This window comes from Phyllobates terribilis, unplaced genomic scaffold, assembly GCF_046119375.1.
Source record: "Phyllobates terribilis strain yellow unplaced genomic scaffold, ASM4611937v1 Scaffold_5__5_contigs__length_657084704, whole genome shotgun sequence".
Lineage (NCBI taxonomy): Eukaryota > Metazoa > Chordata > Amphibia > Anura > Dendrobatidae > Phyllobates > Phyllobates terribilis.
Genome location: NW_027362765.1, coordinates 60,287,981 through 60,309,365, shown reverse-complemented (window position 1 = coordinate 60,309,365; position 21,385 = coordinate 60,287,981). Strand labels below are relative to the sequence as shown.

The 21,385-nt window shown below is 42.9% G+C and overlaps 1 protein-coding gene across 1 annotated transcript in view; it reads left to right on the top strand.

Moving 5' to 3' along the window:
• LOC141271452 (uncharacterized) overlaps positions 1 to 21,016 on the top strand; it is a 55,905-nt gene extending 34,889 nt beyond the window's left edge. Inside the window, exons 8-13 of the mRNA XM_073681523.1 lie at positions 8,293 to 8,436; positions 8,566 to 8,745; positions 8,828 to 8,951; positions 9,035 to 9,132; positions 9,510 to 9,600; positions 17,610 to 21,016. Of these exons, the coding sequence (XP_073537624.1) occupies positions 8,293 to 8,436; positions 8,566 to 8,745; positions 8,828 to 8,951; positions 9,035 to 9,132; positions 9,510 to 9,600; positions 17,610 to 18,394 (1,422 nt within the window). The 3' untranslated portion in view covers positions 18,395 to 21,016. The remainder of the gene's footprint in view (positions 1 to 8,292; positions 8,437 to 8,565; positions 8,746 to 8,827; positions 8,952 to 9,034; positions 9,133 to 9,509; positions 9,601 to 17,609) is intronic.
• Positions 21,017 to 21,385: the final 369 nt, after the last annotated feature.

Sequence of the window (21,385 nt, the reverse complement as noted above, 5' to 3'; positions counted from 1 at the left end):
ACAACCAGTTGGCAGGTCATTCCCCTCACTGAATAATATCCAACATGTCCATTGGCAATAAAAAGCTTTGAGGTGATTGTTATCATGTGCAATCATGTTTTCCATTTTCATAATATTGTTAACCTCTTCCACCCATTATCCCAAAGTGGGAGTTTTTGTGGATTTCCAGTGACATTGTTGGAATTTTATGGATTTTGGTTTCCCGATCGCAGAGAGCCATGGAAGTATCCAATATGATGCATATTGAAGTGCAAGTATTCATGTTTTTAGAAAAAAAGTTCGAAAACAAATAGTTACTCAATAATAGATGAAAGAAATATTTAAAAAAGAATTGATATAAAAACAAGGCGAGATGTAAACCAGTATTGGTATACCTCCCCAAGGACAGAGGCCAAGCACCTAGTTAAAAAAAATTGATATTGTACTCAATATTCGTTCTATGTGGCATGAGGGTCACTAATTCATATATCCACCTCAGTTCCCTTTGTTTAAGTAACCGGATTCGGTCACCTCCTCTTCTGAGAACCGGTACATTATCTATGATTTTGTATCTCAATTGACTTATACTATGTGCATTCTCAACAAAATGTCTAACCACAAGCAATGCCATGATCTTTTGTTCATATGGTACTTCTGTGTTTGGCCTCTTGTGTTGGCTCACCCTCGTAGGCCAAACTGCATGGGCAAATAATAACATAGACCACGTATTTAGATTCACATGTATAGTATATCTATGTTTAATGTTATATTCTTTGCCAGTTCTGGGATTCCTAAAGGTATTGCCCTAGATCAGACTATTGCAATGGCAACATTTTAGGTATGGAAAATTGACACTCTTTTGTGGTAGCAAACATTGTTGAGTATCCACACTCCTTTTGGAGCATATATCCCACTTAACCAACATGTCCCCAACATTCCCATTCCTTCTAAATGCCATAATAGGTGTATTTTTTAACTCATTTATTTTGGGGTTCAGGCACCTTTGTAAAAAAAGGCCCTCTCAATGTAATACCTGGGCAACTCGACCACTTATTGCATAAAATGTGGTAACAAATGGAATTCTATTCTTTTCATGTACACATTTGGTGTTATACAAAGCATCATGTATTGTCATATCCCTAATTCTAGTTTTAAGCTGCTCTAAAATTACTTTAGGGCAATTAAGTTTCAAAAATCAGTTATACATGGCATCAACATTATGGATGAATTTGTGATCTTCAGTGGTAATCCGTCTTACCCTTCGCAATTGACTCAATGATAATGAATTTAACATGGGTCTGGGATGATTACTCCTAAAGTCCTACAGACTTATAGTCAGTTGGCTTGGAGAAGATGAACGTATGGAACTGCATGTCTTGAATATAAATAATCATATCCTGAAACTTCAGCTCAATACTGGAATATGTTATAGTGAATTGCAGTTCTGGATATATGTGATTTAATGCACTATGGAATTCAGGCAGTAGTTCCTCAGAACCTGTCCGAATAACAAATATGCCCAATATGAAGAAGAATAGATGACAGGCAATGTACTGAATTCCTGTATTCAACCTGTACATCACTTGTACCCATAGGCGGATTATAATGAGGGCGGTAGCCCAGATTGCCCTCATTATAATATGTGCGGCACCGCGGCACATAGCGGCAGTCAGAGGCGTGGGGGCCCCCGGACCGCTCCCCCAGCAGCAGCGCACGGCCGCTACTTCTTCGGCCAGGCCAGCACTGCACCTGTTAACTTCCCTGTGTGCTGTCCCGGCCGCGTCACTGCTAGGAGACACGGTCCGGTGCGCGGCCTTGTCTGCTAGTGTGACGTCACGCAGTGCGCGCTGCACTGCTGCACCGGAGAGGAGCTGGAGGACTGGAGCCTGTGTGTAGATGGCTACGTGCAGCCTCCTGCTGTGTATAGATGGCACCGTGCGGCCTCCTGCTGTGTATAGATGGCTACGTGCTGCCTCCTGCTGTGTATAGATGGCTACGTGCAGCCTCCTGCTGTGTATAGATGGCACTGTGCGGCCTCCTGCTGTGTATAGATGGCTACGTGCGGCCTCCTGCTGTGTATAGATGGCTACGTGCGGCGTCCTGCTGTGTATAGATGGCTACGTGCGGCCTCCTGCTGTGCATAGATGGCTACGTGCGGCCTCCCGCTGTGTATAGATGGCTACGTGCGGCCTCCCGCTTTGTATAGATGGCTATGTGCAGCTTCCCGCTGTTTATAGATAGCGCCGTGCGGCCTCCTGCTGTGTATAGATGGCTACCTGCAGCCTCCTGCTGTGTATAGATGGCACCGTGCGGCCTCCTGCTGTGTATAGGTGGCTACGTGTGGTCTCCCGCTGTGTATAGAAGGTTACGTGTGGCCTCCCGCTGTGTATAGATGGCTACGTGCGGCCTCCCGCTGTGTAGAGATGGCTACGTGCGGCCTCCTGCTGTGTATAGATGACTACGTGTGGCCTCCTGCTGTGTATAGATGGCTACGTGCGGCCTCCCGCTGTGTATAGATGGCTACGTGCGGCCTCCCGCTGTGTATAGATGGCTACGTGCAGCCTCCCGCTGTATATAGGTAGCACCGTGTGGCCTCCAGCTGTGTATAGGTGGCTACGTGCGGTCTCCCACTGTGTATAGAAGGCTACGTGTGGCCTCCCGCTGTGTATAGATGGCTACGTGCGGCCTCCCGCTGTGTATAGATAGCGCCGTGCGGCCTCCTGCTGTGTATAGATGGCTACGTGCGGCCTCCCGCTGTGTAGAGATGGCTACGTGCGGCCTCCTGCTGTGTATAGATGACTACGTGCGGACTCCTGCTGTGTATAGATGGCTACGTGCGGCCTCCCACTGTGTATAGATGGCTACGTGCGGCCTCCCACTGTGTATAGATGGCTACGTGCGGCCTCCCGCTGTATATAGATAGCACCGTGCGGCCTCCTGCTGTGTATAGATGGCTACCTGTGGCCTCTTGCTGTGTATAGATGGCACCGTGCGGCCTCCTGCTGTGTATAGATGGCTACGTGCGGTCGCCCGCTGTGTATTGAAGGCTACGTGCGGCGTCCCGCTGTGTATAGATGGCTACGTGCGGCCTCCCGCTGTGTATAGATGGCGCCGTGCGGCCTCCTGCTGTGTATAGATGGCTACATGCGGCCTCCTGCTGTGTATAGATGGCTATGTGTGCTCAATATTAAGCCATACAATTAATGTAAGGCTATGTGCCCACGATGCAGAAATGCTCTGGATTTTTTCCTGAGCGTTTCTGCATCTCCCTGGCAGAAAAAATGCATGCGGATTGTACATGCGTTTTTCCTGCCAGGGACAAGCGGATGTGAAGTGTTCTTCACATGCCTTTCCGCATGCGGGTTGTCAAGCGCTTTCCAAGCGATTTTAGCATCACTTGGAAAGTGCTTGACAACTTGCTCACACTATATAAATCCATGCAACCGGCATGGATTTATATAGTGTGACCGTAAAAGAATGATAAAAAATATATATATACTTACCTTCTGATGGCCTGCCGACGTCAGCGGTCGCGTGACCCGTCACATGACTAAATGACGTCACCACAGGTCCTTTAGTCTACCGCGAGCTGCCGGCAAGCCAGGACGCATCGGATAAAGACACCGGGGCCCATCAGAAGGTAAGTATAATATTTATTTTTTATTTTATTCTATTTTTTTACAGGTTCTATGGTATCCGGGTCCGGAGGAGAGTCTCCTGTTCTCCAGACCCGGGTACCATCCGCACATTGAAACGTATGTAATCCGCATGTACAGATGCAGTGATGTAGAGTCCATGTGTTCCAATGCAAGTCAATGGCGGCGAAAACGCCGCGCTTCCGCAAAATAATTGGTGGTGCTGCGTTTTTTCCGCAATGATAATCCACAGCGGAAATTTCCGCAGCATGTGCACAGCACATGCGGATTATCATTGGGGAACATGGCAGACCTTCTACCAAGCGTTTTTTAAGCGTTTTTGCAGCGGAATTGCCGCTGCGGAAACGCTTAAAAAACGCATAGTGGGCACACAGCCTAAAAAAAATTATTATTATAATTAATATATTAATATTGTGCCAAATTAATTTCACGTGAACTATCACATGATCTATCACAGGGGATCATGTGACGTGATACATCAGGTGTGTGTGTGGTGGGGGGGGGCCGCGCCTTCTAAACTGCCCAGGGCCCTTGCTACTCTTAATCCACCCCTGCTTGTACCGACTGCTGCTGTAGCAGTTTTCAGCTCATGGTGGAAGTGTCCGACCCCCTCCCATCTAATATTGTGATGAGCCATCGATTGCTAGGTCCTGGACAGCTCACCTAATTATGGGGTGTGTGTCTCCACAAGCACAAGCTGGACACTATTTATCGGGCACTAAAATGGCAAATTTGCAATTTTCACTAAGCAACATCCACTGTGCACTAATTTCTGCAAAACACCAGTTGGGTCAAAATATTCACTACACCCATAGATGATTTTCCTGAGTTTAGTTTGCGAAATGGGGATTTCTACTCTTTTGGCAGTTTTAGGGGCTATGCAAATGGCGCCCAGGAAATTCTGTGCCCCAAAAACGGAATCGTGTTCTAAGCGCCGGCTGTCTGCCCAAACAGAAGTGTATGACATACATATAGGGTATTACTTTACAGATTTTTACAGGGTACTTTTTTCTTACCAATCATGATAACAATAAAACATTTTGATCTAATTCTACTTATTTTTGTAACAAATGTAATTTTTCATTTTCACAGTCCAATGTTAAAGAAATTGGTGGAACACTTGTGGGATAAAAATGCTCATTATACCCCTAGATAAATTCCCTGAGATGTATAATTTCAAAAATTTGGGGTTTTCTGCTGTTCTTGCACCTCAGGCGCTTTGCATGTAGAGCGCACAAACTTTTACTGCCAAATTTGTGCCTCAAAAGCCAAATAGCCAAATAGCGATTCTATCATTTCAAGTTCTGCCATGTGTACATGCAGTTTCCAGTCACATATTGAGTATTGCCACATTTAGAAATTGCTTTAAGAAATTTTGCTGTACATTATTTTCCTCTTATTCCTTGTGAAAATTAAATATTTGGGGATAAAACAGCATTTTAGTGGAAAAAAACTTCATTTTTCTGTTCCACAGCCCAGAATTTTTAAATTTTAGAATGCAACTGTGGGTTCGAAATGCTCACTACACCCCTCAATGAAATTCTTGAGGAGTTTAATTATCAAAGTGTGGTTACTTTGGGGGTGCTTCTTTGACAATTTGGGGGCTCTGCAAGTGGCACCCTCAAACTATTAAAGACATCTGCACTTTAAAAGTCAAATCTGCTTCCCTTTCCGAACCCCGCTGAGGTTCAGTTTCTGACCACATATTGTTACATTTGGGAGAATTTCTTTCACATATTGTGGGGTCCATTTTCTTCTACTATCCCTTGTGAAGATAACAAATTTGGGGCTAAACCATAATTTTAGTAGAAAAAATTAAGTTTTAATTTGTGCATCCCAATGTTATAAACTTTTGAGAAGACCAGGTATCTAGGTGTCACTATACACCTAGATACCTTCACCGAGTGTTGTAGTTTGAAAAATGGTGTCATTTGTGGGAGGTTCTGTTGTTTTGGCACCTTAGGGGCATTGAAAATGTGGCATGGCCTCCAATAGTCAAGTCAAATAGCACATCTTCCCTTTTGTTCCATGTCGTGTACCACAACAGTAGTTACCAACCACATGTGAAGCATGAGAATTTGATTTACAAATTGTGTGGTCCATTTTCCTCTTTTATCTTTGGGAAAAGGAAAAATTTGGGCTAGATGAACATTTTCTTGGAAACAAAGTAATTTTTTATTTTCACAATTTATTGTTACAAACTTTCCTGAAACACCTGTGGGTCCAAAAAGGTCACTACACCGCTAGATGAATTCCTTGAGAGGTGTAGTTTCTAAAATGGCATTCCTTGTGGAGGAGTTTCTGCTGTTTCAAGCACTTTGGAGACTCTGCAAATGTGACATGGTGTCATGAATCTATTGCAGCCAGAATAGTCCTCTTTTCCTTCTGTGTTATGTGCCCAAAACAGTAGATTCCGACCACATTAAGGTTATAGGTGCATTCAGTAGAAATTGCTAACAAAAATTTTCAGTGCATTTTCTGTCATTAGAGGTTGTGAGAATGATAAATTTTAGGCTAAAACAACATTTTAGTTGAAAGAATGCAATTTTTCATTTTTTTTACTTCAATTTGCATTCATTCGTATGAATTGATTTATTTATTATGCATTTCATATTCCGCACAGCTTTACAGACATTATAAACACTGTCCACTACTAAGTTCCCTATCAGTATGTCTTTGAAGTATGGGTGGAACCTGAAGGAAACCCATGCAAACAGCACCTGAAGGGTTAAAAAAACTTCCTCAATGCAGTATTGAATACTTTGAAGGGTGTAGTTTTTAGAATTGTATCATTTTGGAGGGTTTTCAGACACATGGGACCCTCAAAGTCACTTCAAAGCTTAAAGGTGTTGTACACTACTAAGACCTGTCACATTCCCCATATTTGACCCGAATAAAATAAAAAAGCTTATACTCACATCTCGTGCTGGCGACCATTCCAGTGTTGTCGGCACTCGCTCTCCCGGGGTTCACGTGCAGTTATTATGATACGTGAGCTCGGCGTCCAATCACCGCTGGCGTCACTGTCTCCTCCTTCAGATGTATACGTAATCAAGAGGATGCGGGAGCTGTGGCTGCTCTCTCACTTCCCCTTAACTGCTAATATATCCGAAGGAGGAGACAGCGACGCCAGCGGTGATTGGACGCAGGTTTCTTGTGTCATAACAACCGCACGAGAGCCCCTGGTGAGCGAGTGCCAAACGGCGAAACGGCGCCGGAATGGGCGGTGAGTGTAAAATAGTTTTTATTTTAGTGGGGCCAAATATGGGGAATGAGAAGGGGTTGTCCTAGTAGAGGACAACCTCTTTAATAGGTCTGTAAAAAAAAAAAAAGATTTTGTACATTTTGTTGAAAAAATGAAAGTAGCATCAGCCGCTTTCTCTTGCATTTACAGCTTTCCTCACATACTGACCACTAATTCTGTCCATATAATGCATATAATGACTACTGGTGGAAGAGCACGTTAGCAGACGAGACCATCAGCTCAACCTTCACCACTTGTAAAACACCTCACATGGGAAACATGCTTTTGGATGGAGGTTGTAGTAGCTTCATACTATATGACTCAGCTACCATAGATGGACAACACTGGTGTTGGGTGTAATATATAAATTACATGCGACTTCTGTTGGGGGCGACTCTTCTGGACATTCACTCTCGGACACACACAGATGACACAAGCTTTGCATTCAGGATAAAAAGAAAGATGGGTGAGTTATTCTCTTCAATCACATGGACTGACCGTGAACAAATGGACTATTTTCCTGTAACTTATTTTTACATTTTTAGGATTTTTCTACAATAATTACTTAATGAAAACAATTCAATTAACCGCTATATTTTTTTATAAGAATTATCGTGCGGTTCTCCTGTTATATCAGATGGGGTAAAAATATTCTGGAATAAATACATAACATAAATGTTTAACAGCAGCATACTGTATGTGGGGGGCACAATACTGTGGGATGGTCATGAAAGGAGTATCGTACTATGACTGCAATAAGTGTCCTGTTTTCTTGTCTTTCTACGTTCAAACAAAGAGTACTGTACATGGAGTAATAAAATCCTCCCCTCGCCTCGTTCCCACGCTGAGTGCTGCAGATCTGTTCTGTGCTTAGGCTTGGACTGGCCCACAGGAGAACAGGATAATCATCTGGTAGGCCGCTGTGCAGGAGTGGCCACCACCCTCTTATATGAGCAGTATTTGACACAATATACTTGAATCACTATGTACAGACCAGGCAGCATCTTATTCATTTAACAATCTACCCAGTTCATTGTCATATAAATTTGTGATTGAGGATAACGTCACATTGCATGAAGTTGAAAAGTGGAGCCCGGGGGTTGGTTACTGGTGGACCCCTGGCACCCCAGAGTGACACTGTACAGGACCTGAGATGATGTCACAGTCAAGTAATCAGTCACATGGGGGGAGGAGTCAGTGGTCACATGATCAGATGCCTCGGTGTATGCAGGACTCTACATCATCACAAGTCCTCTAAGCACAAAACAGCCATATATCTAGTGTGCGGCTCTGCAGGTGAAGGTATGTGGAGATTCCCCTTTATTGGGCGCAGGGGACACTAACCCCTTAGGAAATTTCTTACATGGGATCTTTATGACATTACATTGTCATCTTCTCCCCATTCAGGTCCCTACAATATCGGATCCTCTCAGTGGGGATCTTCTATCTAAGAGAATTTTCCTGATTGACCCATCAAGGATGGATAGGGACAGGGACAAGATGGCGGAGAGGATATTACACCTCACCCTAGAGATCCTCTTCCAGCTTACTGGAGAGGTGAGAGATTCTGATGACGTCACATTACATCATTCTTATCTATGGGAATAACAGATGGACAGAACTGGAGAGGTGAGGACTCTGGAAATGTCTGTAGTGAGATTTATTAATGTGTCTCTCCATAACCAGGATTACACAGTAGTGAAGAAGACCTCTAGTGAGCACTGTCAGGACCCTGTGTCTGAGGGATGGGGAAGACCCCTGAGCCCAATCACAGGGCCTCCACCTCATCCCCTGATACATGAGGACATCAATGACCAGAAGATCCTAGAACTCACCTACAAGATGATTGAGCTGCTGACTGGAGAGGTGACACTGCTGGGAATGCTGGGACATTATACAGTAACGCTATGAAGGGATCGGGGGATGACGGTATCATTGTATGTGTCAGGTTCCTGTAAGATGTCAGGATGTCACCGTCTATTTCTCCATGGAGGAGTGGGAGTATTTAGAAGGACACAAAGATCTTTACAAGGACATCATGATGGAGGTTCCCCAGCCCCTTGCATCACCAGGTAATAGACAGGACTAAATACACACGGCCTATGATTATCTGTATGTAAAGAATGAATTCAGTGCCTGTATGTGGTTCCTCCAGATCTATCCAGTAAGAGGACAACACCAGAGAGATGTCCCCGTCCTCTTCTTCCACAGGACTGTAAACAAGAAGATCCCAATGTTCCTCAGGATCATCAGGTAGATGGAGACAAAGTGTCATGAGATCTCCCCTATGATATGTAGACGGCTGTGAAGGTCTTGTGCTCAGTGTTTTTTTATCCACCAGTATTATTCACCAGAAGGACAATTTCTTAGAGACAACTGGAGCTTCAATGTATGGAATACGACCTGTGACCCCAAAGTGCATCATAACATCTATTATACATTAGATGTTGTCTGTATCTTTTCACAATATTCTGGTTATGAAGGCTGCTGGTTAGACTTAGGAGTCGACAGGTTAGATTTATACTGGAGACTTGCAGATATGTGATAACTATGACTGTCATGATATTTATGATCTTTTCAATTTTTATGAACTCTCCATCTGTCTGTGACTTTTACAATCTTTCTTTCAGGGTAAAGATCTGACCCATATTAATACTACAAAGACATATGTGAGGGGTGATGAGAGGTGCAGAAAGGAGATCTCTACCGATAACCCCACAGGTGAGTGCCACTAAATGCCGAGAAGTCACAGGTTCTACTTAGTCATTACCTGGTACAATTATGTCTTGAAATTTTTAGGGTGTGTTACACATAGTTCTTTGATGTGGATTATACTAAAAGACAAATTTAATTAGTAAATGTCAAAGATTCATTATGTCAAATGTTAGTAAGTGTAGCATACCTGGCGGCGTTCTTGCATGGTGTTCCATCTCTCATCATGCAAGATCGCAAACTTCATCTCCCGCCCAGCTTCCTGGTCTGGCTTCTTTCCTTGTGCTCTGCTCTACTTTGGCTGCATAGGGCGACACCCGCTGAACTTCCTGTTTCTTGTAGCTGCTGCGGACACGCCCCTGTTGCATCTTCAGCCTATTGCTGTCCATCTTTGGGTATTTATTCCACCTTCTTCCTCAAGATGGCGCCTGAGCATTGTGTCCTGTCAGTTGGCTTTTTGTCTCTGACGTGCCAGGTCCTATCCTGTTTTCCTGCCTGTTTTCCAGTTCTGTGTCTGAACTGTGGTCTGTTCTTGTGAACACGCTTTCAGCCTGTTCTTTCGCCTTCTAGGGGCCGTATTCCTAGATCTGCCTGTCTGTGCCTTGTGGTATCTGTTCCTGTCTGAACAGTGTCCTGTTTGTGTTCCAGCCTTGCTGTATTTGTTCCCGTTCCTCTGTTCCCAGTTGTCTGTGCCTCGTTTCTACTTTAGCCTTTTCTCCCTTTTCCCTCTATGTCTGTTTTCTGCGTCTTTCTGCAGAGTCTGAACTTGCTACTAAATTCTTTCTCGTCGTCTCTGTACCTCTGTTGTGAATTTAGTGTACGCTCGCTACTTCTTTGTAAGTACTTTGTGTGCTTCTGGTTCTGCCTTTCCTTCTCCGTCTGTTCTTTGTGAACAGAGTCCTATCCCCTTGCCTTGTCTCGTTCGCCGCTCGGCGGTTCTAGCCGCTCTGCGGTTTCCGCTCTGCTTCTGCCTCGCCTACCGCTCTGCGGTGTCCGCTCTGCTCCTGCCTTGTTTACCGCTCTGCGGTTTCTGCTCTGCTCCTGCCATGTTTGCCGCTCTTGCGGTTTCTGCTCTGCTCCTGCCTTGTTTGCCGCTCTGCGGTTTCCGCTCTGCTCCTGCCTTCTTAGCCGCTCTGCGGTTTCCGCTCTGCTCCTGCCTTGTTTACCGCTCTGCGGTTTCCGCTCTGCTCCTGCCTTGTTTACCGCTCTGCGGTTTCCGCTCTGCTCCTGCCTTGTTTGCCGCTCTGCGGTTTCCGCTCTGCTGTGGCCTTCTTAGCCGCTCTGCGGTTTCCGCTCTGCTCCTGCCTTGTTTACCGCTCTGCGGTTTCCGCTCTGCTCCTGCCTTGTTTGCCGCTCTGCGGTTTCCGCTCTGCTGCGGCCTTCTTAGCCGCTCTGCGGTTTCCGCTCTTCTCCTGCCTTGTTTACCGCTCTTGCGGTTTCCACTCTGCTCTTGCCTTGCTTGCCGCTCCTGCGGTTTCTGCTCTGCATCTGCTCGCTGCTCCGGCAGTCCTGTCCTGCTCTGCTTCTGCTCGCTGCTCCGGCAGCCCCGTCCTGCTCTGCATCTGCTCGCTGCTCCGGCAGTCCTGTCCTGCTCTGCTTGTGCTCGCTGCTCCGGCAGTCCCGTCCTGCTCTGCTCTTGCCCACCGCTTCGGGCGTTCCCTCTCTGCTGTGTTTGGCTACCGCATCTGCGGTTCTGTTTCTGTGACCCAGTCTGTACTGGGTCTTGTCCTCTCTGTGCTCCAGCCCGTCCTTTCGGCCAGTACCTCCCTGCCTGCATATTCGCCTGTATCCACGCGTCTGCATACCTGCCGTGTTCGCTTATATCCAACAGTCTGTGCCAGCCTAACCTGCCTGTTCCAGTAATCCCTGTGTGGGTCAACCCCCGTGTCCGGAGTTTGACCTGGAGTAGCACCTGGTCCCTCTGCCCGGTTTCTCCCTGGTGCACTGGCGTCGTATGCCGTCATGCCATCTTGGTCGGATCGGCCAGATACTTAGTCACGCCCCTCCAGGCACTCTCCGGTTCATGGTCCAGTGGAACCACTTCTCCCGCACACGCCAGTCAGTCCGGGCGTGTGCATAACAGTAAGGACAAAAATGCTACAATTCTCCTTGGAGGAAAAGACTTTGGAGAGGAATCCATAAGTTTAATTTTTTAAATTTACATTTCTTTAGGAAAGATCAGACAAACACAAACAGTATATCTACTAGTGTTTACTATCAAAAGGAAAGGCTTAGAGGGATCAGGCTGATGGACAATTGAAACAGGAGAAAGCCTGTTATAAGCCTAGAAAAGCTCCTTCAGTCTGAAGAGTCCAGGTCTTTGATTTGAAAATTTTCTTACTTTCAGCTTTAGTAGGGGCCACCAGAAATGAAAATGGGGGATATATAGAAAGCAATAATTAGCAAACCCAAAGAAACATTGGAAGGCCAATAGACCCTTAAGAACACAACTTTTAGAATCATTTTTGAGAGCATATATAAAAAGGACAATCTTCTTTCAGAGGTCAGCAATACAGAACCCAGGATCTTTCCTCTAGTCAACGGCATAATCAGTGAATTTAATGCTGTAGGGAACTTATTACTCTTCTATAATCAATAATCTGTTAAAGGAGTTATCCAGTACTTTTTGTATTTTTTCCTATGGGCTATGAACTTACAAACAGGCAGTTGCTTACTACCTGCTTGTTCTAGCTTGGTGCTGATCTTTGCGGGCACAGAACGTTTACGGGCATCTCCTTCTGGCGATTCTGCTACTTTATCTGACCTCATGTCAGCAAGTAAGCTCTTCCTCTTCCTGTCCACTCTGTCGACGGGGCGTCACTGCCGATGTCATGCTGATTGAGAGCCGGCTCCCTTTAGGGCTGCTGTGTAAAATGTATAGAAAAGAATGCAATGATTTGGAAATCTCCTATAGCCATATTTTATTCACAACAGGACATAGGACACAGATCAGAAGTTGAACGTTGGACTATTTCCATTTCATTTGAAAAAATGTAATAATTTCGTAATTGATGTGGGCAACACAACTCAAACATATTTGTGCATGGACTGTGTCTACTATTGTGTAGCCTTCTCTCTTATTTTTACAACAGTCTGTAGACGTCTTGGAAGTGAGGAGACAATTGATGGAATATTTATGAAAGGAATGTTGTCCCATTCATGTCTGATGTAATATTGTTTTGCTGATCCACAATCCAAAGCCCTTACTGGATTTTTTTGTGTCATAATGCTTCAAATGTTTCATATTAGTGAAAGGTCTGAACTGCAGGCGGATAGTTCATAATCAGAACTGTTCTGAGAAGCCATGCTGCTGTGATGGATGCAGTGTGAGGTTTAGCATTGTCTTGCTGAAATATGCATGGCCTTCCCTGAAATAGACATTGTCTGGATGGAGCATATGTTGTTCTAAAACTTCTATATAACGCTCAGCATCGATAGTGCCTTTCAGGATGTGTAATTTGCCCATGACATACCGTATTTTTCGGAGTATAAGACGCATCGGACCATAAGACGCACCTAGGTTTTAGAGGAGGGAAAAAAAAAAATGTAAGCAAAAAATGTGGTCATGATGCACTTTTAAGGGGAGGGGGGTCTTCTGCTGACATTGGTATAGGGGTAATGTCCCCCAATTCTGACAATATCCCCCATCCTGGTATATATGCCCCCCCCTTCCTTTTATATGTGGTCCCCAACCTGGTATGCCTTGCATCCCTCCATCCTGGTATGCATGGAACCCCTCCATCCTGGCATGCATGGCACCCCTCATCCTTATCCTGGTATGCGTGGCACCCCTCATCCCTATCCTGGTATGCATGGCACCCCTCATCCCTGTCCTGGTATGCATGGCACCCCTCATCCCTATCCTGGTATGTATGGCACCCCTCATCCCTATCCTGATATGCATGGCACCCCTCATCCCTGTCCTAGTATGCATGGCACCCCTCATCCCTGTCCTGGTATGCATGGCACCCCTCATCCCTGTCCTGGTATGCATGGCACAACAATCCCCATCCTGGTATGTATGGCACAGCAATCCCCATCCTGGTATGCATGACACCCCTCATCCCTATCCTGATATGCATGGCACCCCTCATTCCTGTCCTAGTATGCATGGCACCCCTCATCCCTGTCCTGGTATGCATGGCACTGCATTCCCCATCCTGGTATGTATGGCACCCCTCATCCCTGTCCTGGTATGCATGGCACCCCTAATCCCTATCCTGGTATGCATGGCACCCCTCATCCCTGCCCTGGTATGCATGGCACCCCTAATCCCTATCCTGGTATGTATGGCCCCCTCATCCTTACCCTGGTATGTATGGCCCCCTCATCCTTATCCTAGTATGCATGGTCCCCCTAATCCCCATCATGCTGCACATTTAAAAAAAATAAACACTCCTACTCATCTTTCTTCTCTCCTCCAGCGCTGCGTCCTGTCTGCCTCCACTGATTTCTCCATGTGAGCTGCGCATGGCGTCACTGCCATGCGTGGCTCACAAGGAGAGATCAGCTGTCGGAAGTCACTGCTCCCCACGCCGGGACTGTGTGCGCGGGGAGCAGTGACTTCACTCTCCTTCATAGCCGGCACACAGCGGAGCCGCGCTGCGGCTCCTGCTGCTGCCGGCTATCTCGTGTGCCTGCTTATTAAAGGGCATGAATATTCGCCCCCTCCTCACGCCCATGGGCGTGGAGAGAGGTGGAATATTCATGCCCTTTAACAGCGGGCACAGGCGATTCCAGCATCAGCAGGAGCCGCAGCGCGGCTACACTGTGTGCCTCTATTAAGGAGCATGAATATTCATTTTCCTTAGCAGCGGGGACAGTGTAGGCTGCAGCAGTGTAGGCTGCCTCCTGTGCCCCGCTCCTCCACCACTACCGCTCCCCCCACACCCCACATATATATACACCCCCCCCCCCAACATTCGGACTATAAGACACACCCCCCATTTTCCTCCAAAATTTTGGAGGAAAAAAGTGCGTCTTATAGTCCGAAAAATACGGTAGGTATTAATGCAAGCCCGTACCATCTGAAATGAAAGCTTTTGAACTGTGCATTGCTAACAAACCAGATGGTCCCTCTCCTCTTGAGTCCAAAGGAATTTCATATTTTGATTCATCTGACCACAAAAAAGTTTTCCACTTTACTTCAGTCCATTTTAAATGAGCTACGGCCCAAAGATGGCTCCAGCATTTTTTGTTCATATATGGCTACTTCTGGCGTGATGGAGCTTTAACTTGCATTTGTGGTTTGCAGTGCTGCCAGAGGGCCAGTAGATCACGAGCATCCAATTGACCATCGGCCTTGTCCCTTGTGCACATGGATTTTTCCATGATCACTAAATCGTTTGATTCTTTGCAATTTTTTTTTTACGTTAAAAAACATTTTTATGAAATTGTACCACAATTTTTAGATGCAGTTGTTCACAGATTAGTGAAACTCTGACCATCTTTGCTTCTGAGAGACTCTGCCTTTCTTATGAATAGGGGACTTAGATTGTTAGAATATAAAATGTATTTATATTGTATTATTTATAAACTTTTCCTATAAAAGATGCTAAATTTATTCTAAACCAAAATCATGGGCCATCATTCCTGTTAATTTAATTGCAATGTGTAGGTGCACATTCACACTGCAGCCATTAACAGACAAAACCTAGAATAAAAACAAATGAAGAGATACCCTGCAGTAAGTACATAAGTAGTAGTAATACATGTAAATAACATAGGCTACTTAGTTAACACAATTTTGATCAAAAGAGCGTAAAAGCTAATCAGGATAAAATGCAATTGTGAGCAATCCAAACATCAAACATCATATCTACCCAAAAATGGTATCAGTAAAAACATCAGCTCGGCACGCAAAAAATAAGCCCTCACCCGGCCCCGGATCCTGAAAAATGGAGACTCCGCGGGTCTTGGAAAATAGAGACTTTTTTTAAGCAAATTTTGTATTTTTTTTCCACCACTTAAATAAAAAAGAACCTGTACATGTTTGGTATCTACAAACTCGTAATGACCTGGAGATCAGTTTTACCATATAGCGAATGTGGTAAAAAAAAAAATATAAATGTGAAATTGCATTTTTTTTGCAATTTCACCGCACTTGGAATTTTTTTCCTGTTTTCCAGTACACAATATAGTAAAACCAATGATGTCGTTCAAAAGTACAACTCGTCCCACAAAGTTATGGCTCTGGAAAGAAGGGGGGCAAAAAACAAAAGAGCAAAAACGGAAAAGGGCCGCAACGTGCAGGGGTAATCAATTTAGATTATTCAAGAGAAGACAGATAAGGGCCCTGAGCTGTCAAATATTATGTAATTTTATTGAATAATATCTTAAAGGGTACATGAGATGTACCACCAGAAAATTAAAACAGCGGATTTCCGAACATTTGAGCAACATATAAAAAAAAAAGATCATATTCTGGTGCTGTCAATCATTTTGTTACTATGTATAATGGTGATTTAACGCACTTAAAATTCTTTGGTATAGAAAAAGTGCCATATCCCCCTAGAGGAGGCAATTGTCAAAAACGCCTTATGCTATGAGAAGCATTTTGGATATTAAATTTAGATAGTAAACATCCTAAAGGTATGAACTATAAGAGTGATCTTTTTTAGATATATTAATTGTTCACTTCTTGTATAAAATTTAAGATTTCATGTTCTTGCACACCTGTTAATTACCCACATCATTCATAGTCTTATTGTGATTGGCTGAGTTTATCTTAAAACAGGTCCATTGCCATTTCATTACTATACTTTGAATAAGGGCATCTTGGATGCCAGAAACGCGTCAGGTTTTTTATCCATGTATGTATGGTATTATGGCTTAAAGAAATAAAATAAATTTATTTTATCTTACCCATGGAAGTTCCGCTCTTTTCATCTTTCTACTTGTCATATTAGTTGTATGCTATTTAAATGATTCTTTTCATTGGTTTATTGCAAACAGCAGAGATGGGATGGACATCACCTAAAAGCATTGACTTATGGGCTCTTTTATGATTCTTCATGGATAAAAGATTGTAACATCTGTGCCAATTCGTGTCTTTTCTATTTCTGCTTTGGTCACTGGGCAGTGACATGTCTTTATTGCTGACCACACGTAACAGCGACAGTCCTATTTTTTGGGGGGGTACTTTTGGAGCCGCTTAATCACGGAGCTATGGGGTTAATTTTGGTCTGGTTTTGATCACTTCTACCTGAGAACCCTGGGAGGGCTGTCAGCTATTTAAGCCCCTGAAGCTCTGACTTCCACTGCCAGTCAATTGTTCTGCTATCTGATTTATAGGTCTGTTCTGTGCTCCTGTTGTGTCTTCCTGATTTATCCTGTTTACTTACCTTAGCTTGTATTTAGACTACTGACTTGCTTTCTAATTTTGTCTATGACCTCTTTGTATTGACCCCACGTGACAACCCTTCTTGCCACCAGCTTGCTCTACCGGGCAGCAACTTACTCTGTGGCACTAGCTGAGGGGTCCCTGTAAGTATAAATCCCTGTACAGGGGTTAAAGGGTGAAGGCCAGGGCAACCCTTGTGATCTAGTAAACAAAGTGGCTTGCACTAATCCTGTACTCTGAACCTCTATTAAAAGCTTCCAGGATTCCACTAACAGTGCTATTGTGACAAAGATGTACCTAGAAAAGACCATTGACAGGCACACTGTAACGTGAACCAATGAAAAAGTTGGCTTCACCTGAGACATGAAAAATGAAACCTGTGATCTACATAATAATCAATTAGTCTCAACTATTGACTGTTAATGGGTGCAAGGAACTTTTATTAATTTATTTTTTTCATACAAAAAAAAACAAAATGCCTAATTGAGGTTAAAAACTTAATGCAAACCGCTAATTAAAATCGGTCTTTTTTTGTGTTCAAGAAAAATCAATAACATCATCTTAGTTGATTTTTACTAGAGTTTGTATTAAAACATTTGTACATAATCATGTATTTAATAATATTATTTCTAGGCAATGTATTGAGAAATAATAAAATCTGTTTTATTCTTGGCAGGTGACTGCACCAGGAACTCAGAGGGATTTCTGATATTTTACAATATCACACCAGATACATATGAAGAGCATTCCATTATACAAGATACACATCCAGCCCTACACAGCAAAAATTTATCATCTGGTCCTTTTCAACAGGTGCTACTGCTATCATCTGATTCATCACAGGCTGATCAAACACCTCACACAAGGGAGAAGCCATTTTCATGTCCAGAATGTGGGAAATGTTTCACGGAGAAATCAAATCTTGTTAGACAACAGAGAAGACACACTGTAGAGAAGCCATTTTCATGTTCGGATTGTGGGAAATGTTTCACAGAGAAATCATATCTTGTTAGACAACAGAGAAGTCACACAGGGGAGAAGCCATTTTCATGTTCGGATTGTGGGAAATGTTTCACAGAGAAATCAAATCTTGTTAGACAACAGAGAAGTCACACAGGGGAGAAGCAATTTTCATGTTCGGATTGTGGGAAATGTTTCACAGAGAAATCAGATCTTATTAGACATCAGAAAGGGCACTCCGAACAGAAAAATATTTCATGTCCAGAATGCGAGAAATGTTTTAGAAAGAAATCACACCTTGTTGCACATCTGAGAATTCACACAGGGGAGAAGCCATTTTCCTGTTCTGACTGTGGAAAATGTTTTACACAGAAATCACATCTTGTTACTCATCAGAAAACTCACAAACTTGAGAAGCCATTTTCTTGTTCAGATTGTGGAAAAATTTTTACACAGAAATCACATCTTCTTGAGCATCAAAGAAATCACACAGAGAAGTAGTCATTTCTTTTTATTTTATATTAAAATTTGGACTGTTGTGGACGGACTACACCAATTGAGTGAAATTGATTCTGCTCAATTTTATTGCTTTTTTAAAAGCACTGAAATGATTTTGATTAGTTGCTACAGGAAACAATACATTTAATAATATTTATCGTAAGATGTGTTAGCAGTAACAACTAATCAACATATAACTTTGACCCGACGATTTTCCAAAATCATGGCCTACAATTTACGGCACAATTCCTCTGAAGATGGTTCGAAAGATTGGCCTGAACGAGGATCATCTTCAATTGATTCCCTGCCCCCATTTAAACTGCTTGGCTCAATACTACTTGGTGCTTGGCATCATCACCAAATACAGTAATCATGCTTTCATGGATTTCTTTAGACTTCTTTTCTTCCTTTGTAAGGAATTTAGTTACCGAACGACACTCCAAGTCACTCACTAGCTTTGTAGAGCCGCACTGTACTGCACTTGCCATCCTGTCACTTCTGGTTCTTTCATCAGACTGAACTTCTACTGTGCCTGTTGCATGTCTAGACATGTCTCAACATGCAGAGAAAAGGTCAGCTCTCTAACACTGGGGTAGAAAAGTTATTGAACACCCCTCGTATGATGTACATGTAATTGATGAGCATTTTTCTACTTCAATAGATCCATGTCACATATGCAGAATTATCCTCATTGCATTCCACGAGCACACATGGGGCTGATTGAAAAGATATATGGCCATTTAATGAGGCATAAACATGTTCACATCCTTGCTTACCATGGACTGGCCACTAGGTCTTTTATTCACTTTTATTCTCAAGTAGCACAGTGGAGAGTTGAACTACTTGTTATTGAGGTGGCATGGCTGGAACACAGATGCACACTGCAGGGAGCATCGACATTACAGTGCGTGCCAGCAGATAGACACATATTAAAGGGAATGCCAGGCAGGCACGCAACGTGCAACGTATGTGTGCGTCAGGAGCACACTGTGTCCTACAATTGCCGAAACCCTGCTTCTTATTACTTTTAATTTCCAAACGTTGACTGTCTGTCTACAGACTGTACTTTGACATGGTATAATTTTCAGTACTGATTATTAGGAAATGTGTGCACTTACCAAAAAACATCTATTAAGTAGAATCCAAAAAACACCTATATATCAATGATATGTATAAAATCTCATATTTAAAAGTACAGTATAAATGCATTTTAAATGCATTGACCAGTGTTTTTATAAATGATTAGGACAGTTCCCAAGGGGACCATCTTATTAACAACTTGATTACCTGTCCAATTAATTAGACGAGACAAGCTGAGTATCGGACAGTTATCTAAGAAACCTTTCTGGGCAGCATCTACCCACACCTGATGTCAGATCAGATGGAAGGGAGAAGCTTCAAATGTCTACTTTAAAAATTGTTACCAATTATTATTAGAGATCTGCTTTTAAAACAAATGTTCTTGTGTTTGGATCTCTATTTAATTCTTCTTTAACTGATATTTCCTAGGAAGTTGAAGGACAGCTGGTAGTCCTTTTTCTATTTAAATAGTAAAAGGAGAATGATCTAATTAAATACACTCCTCAATGCTGAAATTGCAAGACAAAGAAGGAAAAGTAGTGGAATTATGGAAATCACCAGATTGATGGACATGTTAATGATATGCAAATGAAAAAAATTTTTTTCAAAACATCTCAATTTATTCAGTATCGAGCATGAGAACCACCGTACCATATCAGTCATCCTCCAATCTTTTGGTACTGGCCTTGTTACAAGATAATCTAAGAAAATGAAATATAGTAGTCAATCAATTCACTACTAAAATTCAAGAAGAGTCTGGATGCCTTTCTTGAGTCTGTGATAGGATATTGATCCAGGGAACTAGTCTGATTTCCTTATGTGGAGTCAGGAATTAATTTTTCCCCTAATATGAGGCAATTAGTGTCTGCCTCATGGGGTTTTTGCCTTCCTCTGGAAGTGTTTCCCAAGCTCCGTCCTTCCGGCTCCCCAACACATCATGTTGTCAGGTTTTCCTTAGTATTGCACATGTGACACAACCTATGGCAGTTTCTGATGCCTTAATAATTTCATCACCTGTGTAATAAAGGAAATCCTTATGATGTGTTAGGGGTCGTGAGGACTGGAGTTTGGGAAACACTGCTCTGGAGCAACATGTTAGACTACCGCTTGAGCTGGATAGAAGTCTATCTTCAACCTAAAAAAAACAATAAAATTAATTACTGAACTCAACTCCCTCAATATCCATAGATGAATACCATGTGACCTTAAGGCTTTGTCAATAATTATCTTTGCTCAGACGTAGCCGTACTTCTTGTGTTAAGTTAGTCATATTGGGTGGTGAACGTTGATTTCTGGTTTGCTGAATGATACCTGGAACAGTTAGTTTATTGATGAAAATGGATGAAAAGTGCCTGCTTAATGTCTCAGCCTTTTTTTTGTATGTTTCTCTATAATTATCTTGTTATTATCTTCTTTTAAGGGGTGATGCCATTGGATTTTTTTTTTTAACATGAATATATTTCCAAATTTTTTTTTATTTATTTAAACGTTGTTGGTGATTTGCTTCTCCGGTAACTTGTAGCTTGATTTTTTTCTTTATATTTCTTATTGAGATCTTTATATGCTTGAAATTCCATTTCTGATTTCTCGGCTTTACTAAAGGTTTTAAACGCCCTTTGTTTTTGTCTTATTATAATTAATACTGCCCTATATAAGCATAATGTTTTCATTTTATTCTTGGACATTTTGTTACTAGAGAGAATAAACGTAATACTAGATTCTAGTAATATATTCGTAAACACTCCGTAATTATGTTCTGTACCACAATTACCAAGATATGATCCCAGTTCTTATTCATGAAGGGTAAGAAGGTGGATCAGTGAAACTACCATCCTGTAAGTTTGACATAGGTGATTTGCAAAATTTTTGAAGGCATTATAAGACATGACCTGCAAAAGTATATTGCAGGGAATA